A 14843-nucleotide genomic window follows, 5' to 3' on the forward strand; every position below is an offset into this window, starting at 1 on the left:
TTCTCAGAGCAGAGATACACAGCATACCCGAGGTTTGCAGCGTCAGCCAGATGGGAGGCGGCAGGAATGACTGGCCAGTGTATTTCATAAATGTAGCCCAGGAGAGGACTCTTAAAAACATTTCCCAACACTCCTCGTCCAATTGGTGCGTAGCCACTAATAACCCGGTGTCCCTTTCCTTCCCGATGACTGTCGTGCCTGCTGCTCTCCCTGTAGCTCTCACGGTCACAGCCCCTCGGACCCCTGGCTCACTGCGCCTTTCCTGACGGCTGCCTGGTGTGCTCGGCAGGGAGCAGGCACTCCTGCCCTTGCCGGGTTACACAGAAACAGGAAACAGTGTGATATGAACACATAAGAAATAGGTGACTTCGTGAGACCAAAGTGAGAAAATGACTGTCAGATGGTGTTGCCTTTCAGAGGCTTTTAGAAACGTAAGACTCTCACTTCCCCCTCATCGGTAATGAGAAAACAAATCCCAGCAAATACAACTCAAATTTCTCCTGCTCGGTGGAACCAGGTGGGAACTGCAGTGTTAGTTGTTCCTGTGACTTCTCCGTCCATTGTCAGCTGCCATTGTTCTCAGCAGGAAGCCACAGAGGAACATGGGCAGGAACTCACTGGCTCTACCCAGAGAACTGTGAGCTATTTCGAGGGAGGGAGGGAGGGGAAGGGGCTTCTAGCAGCTGGTGTGGATGCTGTTGGCATTTGGGGGGTGTTTTCTCAGGAGGAACAGACTGTGTCCCTGGCAAAACACACTCTCGAGAACCAGCAGACGGTAACTCCCATCTGCACCGACACCCTGCGACGGGAAGCCACTGCGGATGACAGCAGCTCCCTCTCCCGCCGGCACCCTCTGCCCCGCTCCTGCCTAGCCGTCCTGACCCTGACCGCAGCCTCCTCCATCCTCTCCCTTCCCCGCTCATCAGCAGGGGGCTCTCAAGGGGCTGCACGCCCACTGCAGCAAGTCACCTTGCCCTCCTAAGGGCTTCAGCTCGGAGAGACGCTCGACACCTCTTGCTGGGTTGTGTTAATCTTGGTCTTCCACAGTCTTTCAACCAAGCATCTCAGGCCAAGTTTGCAAAGAGCTCTCAACCTCCTGATTTTCTATCAAAATTCCTGGTAAGAAAGCCTCGCACGTCTGCTAAGAACAGGCGGGCAGCGGTTCTGCATGAACCACGCCAGGCCAGGGGAAGAAAGAGAAGTCCAAGCACGGGGAGCGACCATTTGGCTCCAGGGGTTTCCTATCCACCTTTTGGATCAGTTCTCGCGCACCAACCTGTGTGCTGCGCCTGGCGGCACACTCCAGCAACTTCCTTTCAAACCCAGCATCTGGTAGCTTTAGACGAGATGCCAAGAGAGGGGCTGCCAGCCCGCTGGCCCACAGCCTTGGAGAGAAGTTCTGCCGCAGAGCGGCCGCCACCTTCCAAGGGAGAACAACGCAAAGCAATCCCAATGGGCTTCACGGTCACAGCCCCTGGGACCTGCGGAGACTGGGACTGTGCTAGATTCTGCCTGGCGGCCTGGACCTCCACCGGCCGGCGGCACAGGCGGTGCTCAGCGGCAGGACTTGCCCCTTCAAGGAGTCGTCCTTTTGCCTCCCACGCGGCTGCCGCAGTTCCAACGGCAGCGCTTTCCCTGCTGTCGCATCTCACACAATGCCCATGAGAGCTGCTAAGTCAACTCTGTGGGTGACAGTTGTTCATGGTTAGCCACACTAGTCTTCCAGCGATAACTGTCTCGGGCTGCTCAGATCTTTACAGCACTGGCCTCTACCTAAGCTCAACACTCAGCAACGCCTAATGCAGGCCGCGCCCCCGTTTTTACTGCTTTCCCCTCCCCGGGTTTGTTCTCGAGTCTGCCCCACGGCTAGGGCACTGTCTTTGGAAACTCTGCCACACATTCTGAAGGAACACAAGCCATCTGGGACAAGACAGTGAATGTTTCCGAGAGAAATGGGAATTTGGAACTGCGGGTTGGCTGTTTGAGGGACAGCCTGAGCCTGAGCCTTGCTTAAAACCAGCAGGCAGCGTGGGGCGCTGGAACGAATGATCCCCAAGCCCACGCACCCCGTCGTGGGGCTTCTGCCTCTCCCGGGTGGGCGGGGATCGGTCCTGTCGCTGCTCCCGTCTGGGGAACGGGGACTGGCTCTTTTGTCTTTTAGGCTCTTTTACAAACCAGTCTCTTTCCCACTGGACCAAATGAGGTGCAGCCGGTCAGGACATGCCCTCGGAATGTGCACTGACCAATACGACTGTGGGCACAGAGCTGGGCCCCTTCTGAGTCTGGATGTCTAAGGTCCCTAAAAGATGGCAGAAAAAATTGCTTTCTTCTGCTCAGGCCCATTCCCTGCTCCCTCTCTTCCTCCACTCACGGGTGTCCAGGACAGCCCAGGCCTCTCGCCTCAAAGGCCCTTCAGTGGTTGTGTGCCATGTGAACTTTGGGCAAACAGCCAGAGGGAGATGCTTTTGGGAGGAAATAGAGCAGCTCTCTGCAAGGCCCTATAGCTTGCAAGCCTGACAAGGCCAATTCCAGCAATGGCTGGAGGGAAATCTTCAGCCTCTGAAAAGCCTGTGCTGGCACCTGCAGGGTGTGGCTGTGCTCAGGGGTGGACACGTGGTGGGTCCCATAGCAAACGGCGGGGCATTCCAGGGCGGACAGACAGCAAGCTTCTGGTGCGTCCAGGTACACATAGCAAGGAGGGAGTCTTCCCACCCCTCCTGCCCCCAGAGTCACCAACAGTCACGCGGCTGAAAGGAAGAGCAAAACAAACACAAACACACAAAGTTCAGCCCGGGCGCTGTGACAACGCCACACGTGCACAAACGTACTAGGCACACTGGAGTCAGACACTTCCCGTTGTCCCCAAGAGGAAGAGTGGCAGAGGAACCCAAATGGAAGATGGCATTGAGAAGCTAAAAGAGAGAGTCTCATTTCAAAAATAACCCTACAAACAAAACTTTTGTTTACAGGTAGAATCAAATATATATAATATATACACACACACATATATAGTAAAAGCCTAATTGATCATGTAAAGTAGCCATTCATTTTTGAAATTAGATCCACATTAAAAAATTAATATATCTGATACAGTGCCCAAGTGCAGGGAGGGGGCGGAGAGGGGGAGGGAGAAAGCACAGCAGTAAAGAATTAAGCTAAAACTTAATCATAAAAGCAGATTAGAAAGAAGAACCTTCACAAATATAGCACAATTGTGTCTTATAAAATTATTGTAATACTCTCTTTATACTTGATACGATTATATCAATAATATAGATTCACTTATTATTAAGGTTTATTATAAACATGCAAAATTCATTGCATGATGCATTTGAAAAACATATTAAAATCCTTCTAGCGATAAAACATCTTTGAGCCGCTGTGCATCCAGGTTTCCTGACTCGACCGCTCCAGGGTGTCATTCGACAAGAACTGGGAATGGGAACCAAAACCTCATTGTTTTTCATCCCTAAGTGGACAGGAAGGTCTGGAGGAGGGAAGAAAACCAACCAGTAGGGACCGGTGCTGGAGTCAACACGCCGATTAAGTCACTGTACATTGTACTTCCATAAACGACACCGCAGCCTATTAAATAAATAAGTACAAAAGGGGGTGGAGCGCACACTTGAGTTTCTCAGGGGTGGGTGACAACACTGGGAGCAAAATGTTGCGGGGGGGGTTGGCTAACGACACTTGTGAATAGTGGCATGATTACTGATGGCACCCTGGATCGAAGAATAATCTCCCAGAGATTAAAAGGAACGTACACACACAATGGTTTGCCCTTGATCTGAAATGATTTCACATGCTCTTTAGCAAAGTCCTTAGACGATTTGGCCTCTTAAAAAGAATGCAAGTATCAAGACAGTTATCAACCAAGTAGGTACCAGAGGACAGATTCGCCCAACACTCATCTGAAGTTTTCTTTTCTTTTTTTTTTTTTTTAACTGGTAACCACTGGACCATGGTTAGGTTACGATGTGTCAATGTTTGGGGACAGTGATTAGGTCCATCCTGGCCTCTTAGATTCTAGGGACTGTTTCCGTGGAGGCAGAGGATGGAGGCAGAGGGTATTTCAAAGCCTCCCTGAGCCCCGATCCCTCCCTGCTCTCTCTCTGGGTGCCGCATACTTTCCTTGCAAAGACATCTTGGATGGAGAGGTTTCCAGCCCACTGGGCTGGGGCAGGTTCATTTTAACATCTCTGGTTGGGGAATCCTGATGGTGAAAATCCACAGACAGAGGGTATGGAAAATATATCAAATTGTACCCAAAAGGGGGCAAGAGTCTGTTTGCTTTCTAGGAAGGGTTGCAATCTACAGCCAGATGTGGCTTCTACATAATTAAACTAGACACTGTACATTATGTCATCTTCCACTAAAATAATGTTCTTGGTTGTGACAGAGAGACCCTGAACAGTTGATCACATTTGGACTAATAACCCTATAATTTTCAGGCCTCCAAGTGCAACAAGACACGAGGCCACGGCCTTAAAATTTTAGGCTTAAGGATCATTTCCCGCTGCTGGGGGGCCGGGGGCTGTGGTGGGGGGCGTTTTCTCTGGCTGGTGAGTTTCATACTGCGCTCTGGAGGATGGGGTGCACGAACTGGGGGTTGACATACGAGAACCCTTCAAAGTCAGACTGGTCTATGTTAGCGATGACCAGCTGATCCGGCGGCGTTAGGACGGGCTGTCCTCGCGTGAAGAACTTGTCGAAGTTCTCTGCTCCTTTGCCACACTGCGAGGAAAAAGACAAGGAGGGAAGGGTCAGTGAACATCACAAAGCACAGGGGCAGCTCTCCGGGAGCCCCCTGGGGAGGAGCGCGGTGGGGCGGGAATCGGGCTGGTTAGGCGGGAAGATCTCAGAGGACTGGCAGCCCTACTGGATTCAGAAGCCAGGCACAGCAAACAAAAACCGGTGAGTCGCTCACTGTACGTCTTCAAATAGCCCCGGAGTGGCGGTGCTAAGGTAGCAACAGGGAGACAGCCTCTTTCATTTCACTTTGCGGAGCAAGCGGAGCTGAGAGCACAAATGTCGCTCGCTGGGCCGCCAGTCCCGGCTCCACCGTGACAAGGCGGGATGGCGGCCGGGACTGCGGGCAGTTACCCCTGCCCGGAGAGGGTGAGATCATTGCCCACGTCTGGTTCTTTGCAACAGTATTTGCGATCAAGTAAAAGCTGGGTCATCTTTGCCTTCCTGGTGAGTGCTAAAAACCCCAGCACCTAAATTAAACTTCAAGCCACATGGTATATATACCCAGGCGGCAAGGTCTGGAGATTCGTGTCTGGGCCCAGCTGGAATTCTGCACACCTCGATAGCGCTTCCCGACTGGCAGACAGGGTGACATGGGGCTTATTTACAGGGTGGTCTCAGGCTGGAGGAGCTCTGCCCTGGTGCCCTGTGTGGATGGCGGCTGCAGGCAGAGCTGCCCCGTTAGGGTCCCTGGAAAGGCGGCAGCTTAAGCAGCGCTGCTCAGACCCTGATCCGAATGGGGGCAGGGGCGTCCTCCCCACTTTTCCGGCCACCCAGGAAGCTTCATGTTGAAGTCCCGGGATCCCAGGGTGACTCTGAGATAGGGCGAGCTGGGCGTGTCAGGGGGACGTGAAGAATGACTGTCAACATTATCACCCTTTCCTGTGCTGGTGGTGCCACAGGGCAACGTGACTTAATTCCGAGTTAGCAGACATTTTCAACTAACCAGCATCCTTGCATCTTTCCCAGAGACTAGTTCTAGGTAAACTGTGAAGTGGGGTCCACCCAATTACCTCCTCTGTAAAGTGGGGGGAAGGACCACACCTCCTTCCCAGGGCCTGTTATGAAGGCAAAGGACCCGGCCCGTGGTGCTGGTGATGGCACAGGCAGCTTAGCCTCACGGGCTGTGCTTCCTCACCCCCGTTTTTTGTCCTTTCTGTATCTTCTAGAAGGTTGGCCTGAGAATCTAGTTTCATTATACTTTTCCCGCCTTCTCTTCATCAAATAAAACCCTGTTCCTAAGTACCCGTTGAGGAGGAAAGCATGTCATGAATTCAAAGAAAGGTCTTTGTAACAAACAGCTTTCCCTTCTGGGCTTATTTTCCTTTTAAAAAGGAACCTCCCATTCTTCACCCAAGAAAACTTCTGCCTGCAGTGACTGGTGGGTATGTGGGTGGGGGACGTGTATGTGGGCGGGAGGATGAGAGGCCCTTCAAGTCACTCTGCGGAGCCATCCAGATGTGAGGCCTCAACCTCACGCAGACCCTGCCGCCCGCACAAGGGACAGCAAAGCTTCCACTCTCACACCCCGCGTTCCACGTGTCAAAGCAGAGCCTGCCATTCACACCACCCCACGTGCACAGGCCGTTCCCAAACGTTGACAAAGGCTCTTCGAAAAGTAAGGGCACGCTGTCTCTTCCAGGGATTAATCACGAGTGTGTACTTGATTCATCAGTTAAGCAAGCAAACAGAAGCTTCCTTCCACCAGGGTACCACATTCAGATATCGCCGTGATGATAACAGCTAAGGAAATCGCCTTCCTTTGGATATACCAGCTGCCCTCGACCAGGGGTGGCTTTGCCCCCTAGGGAAGGCAGTTTTGGTTGTCATGACCCGGGCAAGGCAAGGGGGACAGAGGCCAGGGATGCTACGGAACACCCCATAAGGCACAGAGCAGCCCCTCCTCCCTCATAAACACATATGACAAAGGATTACTGGCTCCAAATGGCAGCCGTGCTGCCGCTGAGAAACCCTGGGTATATACACCAAGACCACATGAGAGGCCGAGTAGGTCCCAAGGTCAGTGGGAGGGCACATGTGGGGGCCGAACGAGGAAATCAGGTAGGAGCAGCTATTCACAAGGGCAGAGAATGGAGACGCTTCGGGGAAAATGCCCTTTTGGAACCTGATTAATCCATATCCTTTGCCTGGAAATTCAAGTGAACCTAAGTCAGGGTTCCCGGGGGCTGGGACGCATGCTCCCTTAGCAAGAGATCACTTGTACTTCTCTTGATACTCTGTGCAAAGATGAGAAAGAAGGAACTTCTGGAAAAAACACAATAAAAAGATACGAGTCCCTGCAGAGCAAAGCCAGCCAAGGTGAAGGCTCTCCCCCGGCTGGACGTCCCCTGTCCAGGTCGAGATTTATCAGTGCGTTCCAGGAAAGGAGCACACAGGTCTCACCTTCCTTTTAGTACCAGCTTTTATGGTATTCACAAATCACCTTGCTCTGGAACTTTCCAAAAGCCATGGCTTTACTGCCAAGGAAAAATAATAAAAAGCAAACTAAAAGTTCCCAGGTTCTAAAAAGGGGACGCAGAAATATACGCCTGAGAAGTTCAGGGCGGGAGGCTCGAGGACATCAAATGTAAGGCTGGTGTCCAGGGAAGGGTCACTCCCAAGAGCTTCCACTTCTTATAAAGTCAAGCGCTGTGACAAATGGGACAAAAACACCTCGTTGGTTAAGGCCTCACACTACGACTGTGCTGGTGACTTCAGGGCTAAGGCAGAAGGCGCAGAGCCCAGGTCGACCCAGTGGCTGCTCCGCAACTGCACTGAGTGATGGTGACGTGTGCTTGTCACCACTGGAAACATCTGCTGGCTCCCTCCTCTAAATCTCTTTAGAATCTTCCCTGATCTCAAGAGAGAGAAATCACACTGCAGCAAATGAAAGCTTTTCTTAGACTGATTCTCTTAGGTGGAGTGGCCGGAGGTGGGGCTGAGGGCAAGGAGTGAAACCTACACCACAGGGGTCTACACCCACCAGCAGTGGGAGGACAGGAGCCCTGAGTGCACCTGAGCAAGGGATGGGGAGAGAGCCCGGAAGGGCCAGGTGAGAGCCGAGGCTCAGGAGGACTTTCCACTGTGGAAGACACCGAACTGGCAAGGAGTCTGCTTGCCAGTTTCCTGGCAAGTTTCCCTTAGACCGGAAACTTTAAACAGTTTCCTTTAAGTCAAACGGGAGATCTTGAACTACTTGTTTTTCAAGATGTTTATGTGGAGAGCTGCGACTATCTCCATCACCACCGCTGCCTCCTCCTGAAAAGGGTAACGAAAATCAGAGCTCTCTGGACCCTTTTGGAAAAGACAGATAATAGATTCAAGAAGTTATTGTGTCCCTAACGTAGAAGAGATTCTTCCTATCACCTGCGACCCGGCCTTACTCATGACCATGGACTTGGTGGGCGCCAGCTCAGATCTGAGCGGGGAACGAGAGGCGGCACGGGGACTGGAGAGGGAAGGGACACTGGTGCCTGTGACGCGTAAATGAGCGGGTGATCGGGTGAGACGCGAAGCTGGCCTGACTGCAGACGTCCTCCCAACATTCCTTAGGGAGGAGGCAGGAAGGCTGTCACGACAGCCATTGGCAGGGCAGCCTCCGCAGCAGTCTGTGACAGCAGGCAGGTTTGGGCCGTACGTGGCCTCAGGGCTCTGGGCCACCCGACAACACACAGGAGCTAAAAGCAACATCTATACCTTGTGAGCAAAACCCCAGGCTGGGTGCCACCACCTTCACCTCCAAAGGCCACCCACACCCTTTGTCAACTGAGGCTTCTGCCCTCTGGCACGTGACGTACCACACAGCTGGTTCAGGACAGAGACAGAGGGGTGGAGGGTGGAGGAGGCAGCCCAGACCCGACTGGACGGCGTGTGCCCCGGGCCAGTTCCTCTGGCTCTCCCTGAGACCAGATGCCGCCTTTTGTTGCCTGGGCAGTGTGGACACCCACAGGAAAGTGGGGCACAGTGGTGTGAAGGGCCAGAGATCAAACGCCCAAGGTAACGCTTCGGGCAACACTGCAGCTCTCTGCGAAGGCGAGACAGGGATGTGACCACCCACTGGGAGGAAGGGAACTAGAACGTGAGACCCTTCTGGGTGAGGCGGCATGGCACAGACATGAGCTACCACCGCGTAGCAAGCACCGGCATGTCAGAGGCACGCGATCGATGTTTGAGGGATGAATGAACTATCAATAATCCACCTCCTCCCCTTCTTCTCTCTGGATTCAGGATGGACTCCTTTGTCATTTTTGACTTCCTAATCCATTTGGTCAAATTATCAATGAATAAAACGAACCCAGGAGAAATCAGGCGCGGTAAAGACGTTACAAAGCACAGAGGGATGGATGTGCACCTCAGGGAGGACCTGGCACTGCGATGCATCCCCACCAAGTCCTGCGTGGCACACGGTCCCCTCACAGCCCCCTGCCTCCTGGGCCAGGGTGTGGGGAGACTGGGCTTTGCAGGCGATTCTTACCTGAGAGGCCACCGAGCGTGAGCAACGCACGTGTTGGGCTCCACCCTGCCCGGTACCTCGGGGTCTCAGTCACGAAGAATGCGACCCCATGGTCACGGCTATGGGAATTATGAGTGTGGGAATATGAGTAGCTAAAAAACACTGCCGTTAAAAAGCAAAACCAAACCAAACCCAGAGGAGGAGGAAGAATGCAGAGCAAATAAAGAGGAAAGGCACGTTGCAAGACTGCGGAGGAGGGAAACATACAAGTAGGGGTCTCTCTTATGATTACTGCAGCAGGACGTGCTTCGTGTTAGGGCAGCCCTTCCTTGTACTTCAAATCCCAGCTCTGGGGTCCAGCGAGTGCCTCAGCGAGCACATGGCCACTGTCTGCGCACAGCTCCCCGCCCTGTGGCTGTGACTGTCTTTACTGAAGTCCAATAACCAACAGCAGAAATGGGCTGCTGCGTTTTGCTTGGGCTTCCTGGGAGGTAAGGTCCACGCTACGGAACCATCCAGGGAGGGGGTCTGGCCACAGATCTGCCCTTTCTATGAAGACCAGCATGCCCAGGGATGGTATTCCGTGCATGACCAACACAAGCAGGAGCACACGGTTAAGGGTTAAAAAGTGAGGTTAGTTTGCTCATTTAGCCACCCAAGCTTCTGGAAATGTGCTCACCGAAGACCTGGATGCCCACTGAAGCCAGTGCATTTTGGTACAGATGGTCTGGAGAATAAGAACGGACAAAGGACAGCATTTGGAGAACAGTCAGCTCCTGGCCTGGGAACTCAGAAGTTGGGAACTGGCCGCGTAAAGAATGCCATAAACCCATGGGAGCCGATGTGGAAAGAAACCTCTGGAATATATCACATTCTGAAAGATGCAAGGTGCAAAACATGGCTCGACCTCGCTCATGTGTATGTTTACACATGCAGATAACCTTCCGGAAGGTGCGGAAAAGATAATGGATAGTGGGATCAGTAGTTAGGGAGATACCTTTTCATTCTATACCCTTCTCTACCACTTAACTGTTTATTTCACCATATAACAATAGTATTTTAACAATAATTTTAAAGAAGAGACCAGGCTCTCCTTCACCTCCTGCCAACATCATATAGTCTTTGGTTGCTCTGACAAAATTAGTACTCGTCTAACCTATTGCCTTAGCACATTATCTCAGAGGGGGAAAATTCTGTTCTGAAGGAAGGCTGATTCTGTTAATGAACTAGCTAATAGACATGGGCTATGAGCCACACTTTAAATGAGTTGATTCTTGTGGGTGTGAGAGACATGTGCATGAGGGAAAAGGTTCTGGCGTATCATGGGCTGTATTCTATGGAATAAAAACTTGCACTCCATGTGGTCTTTCTTTATATTAATGTCCATATTAGAGCATTCTTAAATCCTTTCCCAAGAGAAGTTGCAATGGCCATGATCGCCGGGGACCTTCACTGCCAATGATGGGGATGTGTCAAGTCACACAACTGGAAGTGCACAGGGTCTATCCTTATGCTGCCACCCCTCACTCACTGAGGCTCCCTTAGGCTTGCGATAATGCTGATTATTTATATTCATTATTAGTTCAAATGTCTCATTTCTTTCAATTTCTCTTCTATGCAGGAAAGTATCTGGGAGAGTAATTATCAAAGAATAGGTAGGAAAAACTGCTTGCCTCTCATTAACAAAGTCAAAGATGCTGCCTTAGACTGGTTTAAAGGCTTAAATCAAACCTAAATACATCATGCTGTGACTTATTCTAGTCTCCAAAGTCTGGATAGTGTTCGTATGTTGTCGGCAAACTCCCCCAGTCTTGAGAATCTCAATTTTAATTAGCATCGCTGCCATGACTCAACGGAAAGGCCCAGAGAACGAGGCTACCCGCCCCCGAGAGAACTGATTAGCGGCAGTGTATCAGTCAGATCAAGCCAGGGCCCCGCCTCCTTTCCCCTGCATGCAGAGCTGCTGCTCGGAACTTTCTAGATAATTATTAAAAGAACACAGTACTGTGATGATGTCCTTATTTTCAGGAAATACACATGGAATTATTCAGGTGGAAAGAGGTATCACATCTGCAACTTACGAACGATTCAGAAAAAAACATGTCTATGTGCGTGTGTTTGCACCCACACACCGGACAGAGCTGGAGAAACGATGACAAAGCAAACACGGTAGAATGTTAGGGACTCTGGGCGAAGGGAATGCAGAAATTATGTTACTTTCTTGACTCTTCTGCAAATCTGAGATTAGAAATTATTTCAAGATGAAAGATTTTAAAAATGAAAAGGATCACCGTACCAACCTCGATAATTAAACCACCAGCAAGCTCTCCAAACACGCTGACAGCACGGTGAGACACAGGACGTCGTGGTGACTGGGAGGAGTCCCGACGTGTGTTCTCACCGCAGTGATGCCTACCCCTGCCCTCGGTGTGCTTACGCCCTTTGGCTCTTGCTGCAAGGATGCCAATGTCCTGATGAAAGCTATTCTATTTTGTTTCTGTTTTTGATAAAATAACCTCAGTAATTTCCTAAGAAAGGCCACCTGTGAAAGGCCTATTTCCAAAGTGCACTGCCCACCTGTCTGCTCTGGAATATACTTCTTGTGTTAACTTTATATATTCATTTCTCTAAGTACAGTGAATGCTTCTGGCTCCTTGGTGTCAATGGACAGACATTTAAAAAAGAAAAATCAATTAACTTTATACTCCCGGTATTTGTATAAACTGGTACTCATCACGGGCAGGATGAGTGGAAATTTGAAAGCTATTCTTGGCCATTTTATTCACATGAATTATAAATCCGAATAAAAGCCTACAAAATTCAAAGTGACGCTGGATCAGAACATTGGGGCTTTTGTGTCTCAGGCAAAGCAGAAAGAACGCGCTTTCCTTCCCTGGGTGAGCTTTCCGGTTGCTGGGCCACGAGGGTTGGCCGCGCCCGCCCTCCTCCACGGGACCCCACGGGGGGCAGGGTGGACGCCGGCTTCTCCCTCGGTAACTGCCAATTACACTTGTCAGAGGTGACATCCTTTTTAAACTTAAATAAAAGCTATCTTCTTACATGGAATCTTCTGAATATTAACGGGCCTCTTTCTGATGATGCGGACTGTTGCTGAGAACACCAGGCAAGCGCCGAGCTGACGACCCCTGTGCAGAGCCGAGGGTCCCCGAAGCCAGCTTGCTCTGCGTGGCCGCCTTGTCTCCAGGCGAGCACGGCACAGCTGCCTGCTGTTGTCTTTGCTTTTGTTTTACAAAATAAACCAGCTCAAGAAAGGCTCTGCCCTGCCAAGTGACTGTTCTGTCTTCTGGAAAATCATCTTCATCTTCCCAGTGGCACCTGGTGGCCTTTTGGGGACAGGTATAGCTCCATCCAGGACAGGACTGTCCCACTGTTGGCTGCTACAGGGCAGGTTCTTCCCGCACCCCCCAGCCTCTGGACTTGTCATTGTCAGGGGACATGGTCACAGTTCCCAACACCGGATGCCAGTCACTCTCCTCTCTCCTTTAATGTCACCGTGAGATGGAAAGTCCTGTGCAAAGCCTCGTGACGGATCACGGAGGGCACTGTGAAATGTCTTTTGCGGGGGGATCTCACATTTGCATGGTACTTTGGGCTAAAGGTTAACTTCAGTGATGTCACTTTGGCAGTCAGGAAGATGAAAAAAGGATAGCACGCTACGGGAACGCCAATTCCTCTGGATGAGCTCTGCGGCTGTCCAGCGATAGACTGTCTCTGTCTTCCTTAGGGAAGTCAGTGATTCTGGAATAATCTTTCACTGGAGGTTCAGAAATATTTAAAAAATAAAACAAAGATGATAGATTCTTGATCCTACCAGCGCAAACCTGGTCTGCAGAAGCGCCCAGCACATAATGGTGAGTACTTGAAGTGCTGCTGCTGCCGTATTAATATTTCACAGTCAGCAAAGGCTAATTCCCCAGGGGACAGCAGCCATTCCGCACGTGAGAGCAGCCACCAGTCCTCAGTCCTCTCAGTCTCAGGGAGCTGATTCACCAGCACTTGCTGAAACACAGACCAGGCAAACTTCACCACGACAGATGAGGGTGGCCCGCTGGGGCTAATGGCACTACTCCGGGGCAAGACCCTCTCAGAAACGGGCTCAGCGCACGCGGTCAGGGACAGCGTCTGGCGGCCACGTGTCTCCCTAGGTGCTCTGTTTTCCTGAGCAGCGCTGGCTGGGCTTGCCTTGCTGCATCTCTCTTTGAAATAACAAAACCGCCTGTCAGGGCATGCTCAGCCCTGTATTTTATCTGTAAGCTCTTTTGACTTTTCAATTAGCTCTGGCTCAGGGAATTACAGTACACTTCTCACCGAGGAAGCGGAGACACGTCACAGGGCAGCTCTTACGCGTAGCTAGCTCTGCCCTGCTGCGTGTGTTAACCACAGCATACTCTGCAGCCTTGACTTCGGCTGCTTTCTTCTGTGCTGAACGTCCTCTTCGACTGCTGGAATTGTCCTCGGCGTGGTGTTTCTGGTGCTCCGGTCTCGGACACGCCACCCCATCTGTGATTCGGAGCCTAGCTGCTGCCTGAGCGTGACAGGCATGGGGACTGGAGGGGGAACACAGCTCAAGCCGCTCTTTACTGCCCTCCCGGGGACCAGAACTTGCCCCATTTATTACTTTGCCCTTGACCCTCTGGCTTCTGACCTCCACTGCTATGCTGTTTCCCCTCTGGTCCCATCTCCCGTCCGTCTGTTCTTTCTAGCTTCCTCCTCTTGCGCACACAGGTTCTCCCGCAGAACTCGGGCTTCTGCCTGGGGAACCTCTGAGCAGATGTGGCCTCTCCCCTCCTCTAGCCTGAGCTCTCGCCAAGCACAGCCTTTCACACAGAACCGTTAGTTTCGGCACCTTGGTCTGTGATTTCTGCTTCTGTTTGTGAGTTCAGGGGCTGTTTCTTCACAGTCAGAGGCAATTAATTCTTCCTTTTTTATTTTAACCAGTACTCAGTTTAAACAAAAAAGGCAGGCATGGAAAGAGCAGTACTCCAGGAATGAAAAATAAATAAACACTGCTCCTGACGCAGCGCCTGCCACGGGCACAACTTCGCTCCCAGTGGTTTACACGGCCCATGGGGAACCACCCACCATCCTGGCTGCCAGAACCAAGTCACCCTCTCTCTTGTCTTCCCCACGTCCAGGTTCAGGGCCAAGGAGTCACAAAAAGTGGGAAACCATGCAAGTAAACACTGTCTTCTGAAATAAGGTGGGAATAATTCACCAAAAAAGATGGTTTTATGGTGAGCTTTGTTGCAATTCAGCTCTTTCTGGAAAGTGACTGACAAGTAATTGCATTTTGCTCAACCTTTAAGGCAGGATCAGTGTGCAACTCTGTGTTGTTCCTGTAAAGGAACTAAACTGTGTTTAAGGTGTTACTGCCTACCCTTCATATTTTAATTTAAGAAGACAACATAAAAGGCAAAAGGGAAAAAAAGAAACTCCCTAACAGAATTTTCTACTGAGACCATTGGCAGCATCCTTTATCACTCTGGCCAGCCCCCCAAACCTTAAAAACCAGGTTTTGTACACTGAGGGGTAGGATCCCATGAGAAGCCCCCGAAATCGGTGTGCAGGGCCGGCTAAAGAGAAGGTGAGGGTGGCAGATACCCAAGGGCCCTATTTG

The 14843-nt window shown here is 51.2% G+C and overlaps 1 protein-coding gene across 3 annotated transcripts in view; it reads right to left on the bottom strand.

Annotated features, from left to right (window-relative positions):
* Positions 1–3288: 3288 nt before the first annotated feature.
* The window catches only part of PRKCA (protein kinase C alpha), a 379706-nt gene continuing 368151 nt past the window's right edge, over positions 3289–14843 (bottom strand). For 2 of the 3 annotated variants that reach the window (XM_069482791.1, XM_069482789.1), the window contains one exon: positions 3289–4737. In XM_069482791.1, coding sequence (XP_069338892.1) covers positions 4573–4737 — 165 coding nt within the window. In that variant the 3' untranslated portion in view covers positions 3289–4572. The remainder of the gene's footprint in view (positions 4738–14843) is intronic. The other variant, XM_069482790.1, reaches the window with a different exon arrangement.

This window comes from Eulemur rufifrons, chromosome 9, assembly GCF_041146395.1.
Source record: "Eulemur rufifrons isolate Redbay chromosome 9, OSU_ERuf_1, whole genome shotgun sequence".
Classification (NCBI taxonomy): domain Eukaryota; kingdom Metazoa; phylum Chordata; class Mammalia; order Primates; family Lemuridae; genus Eulemur; species Eulemur rufifrons.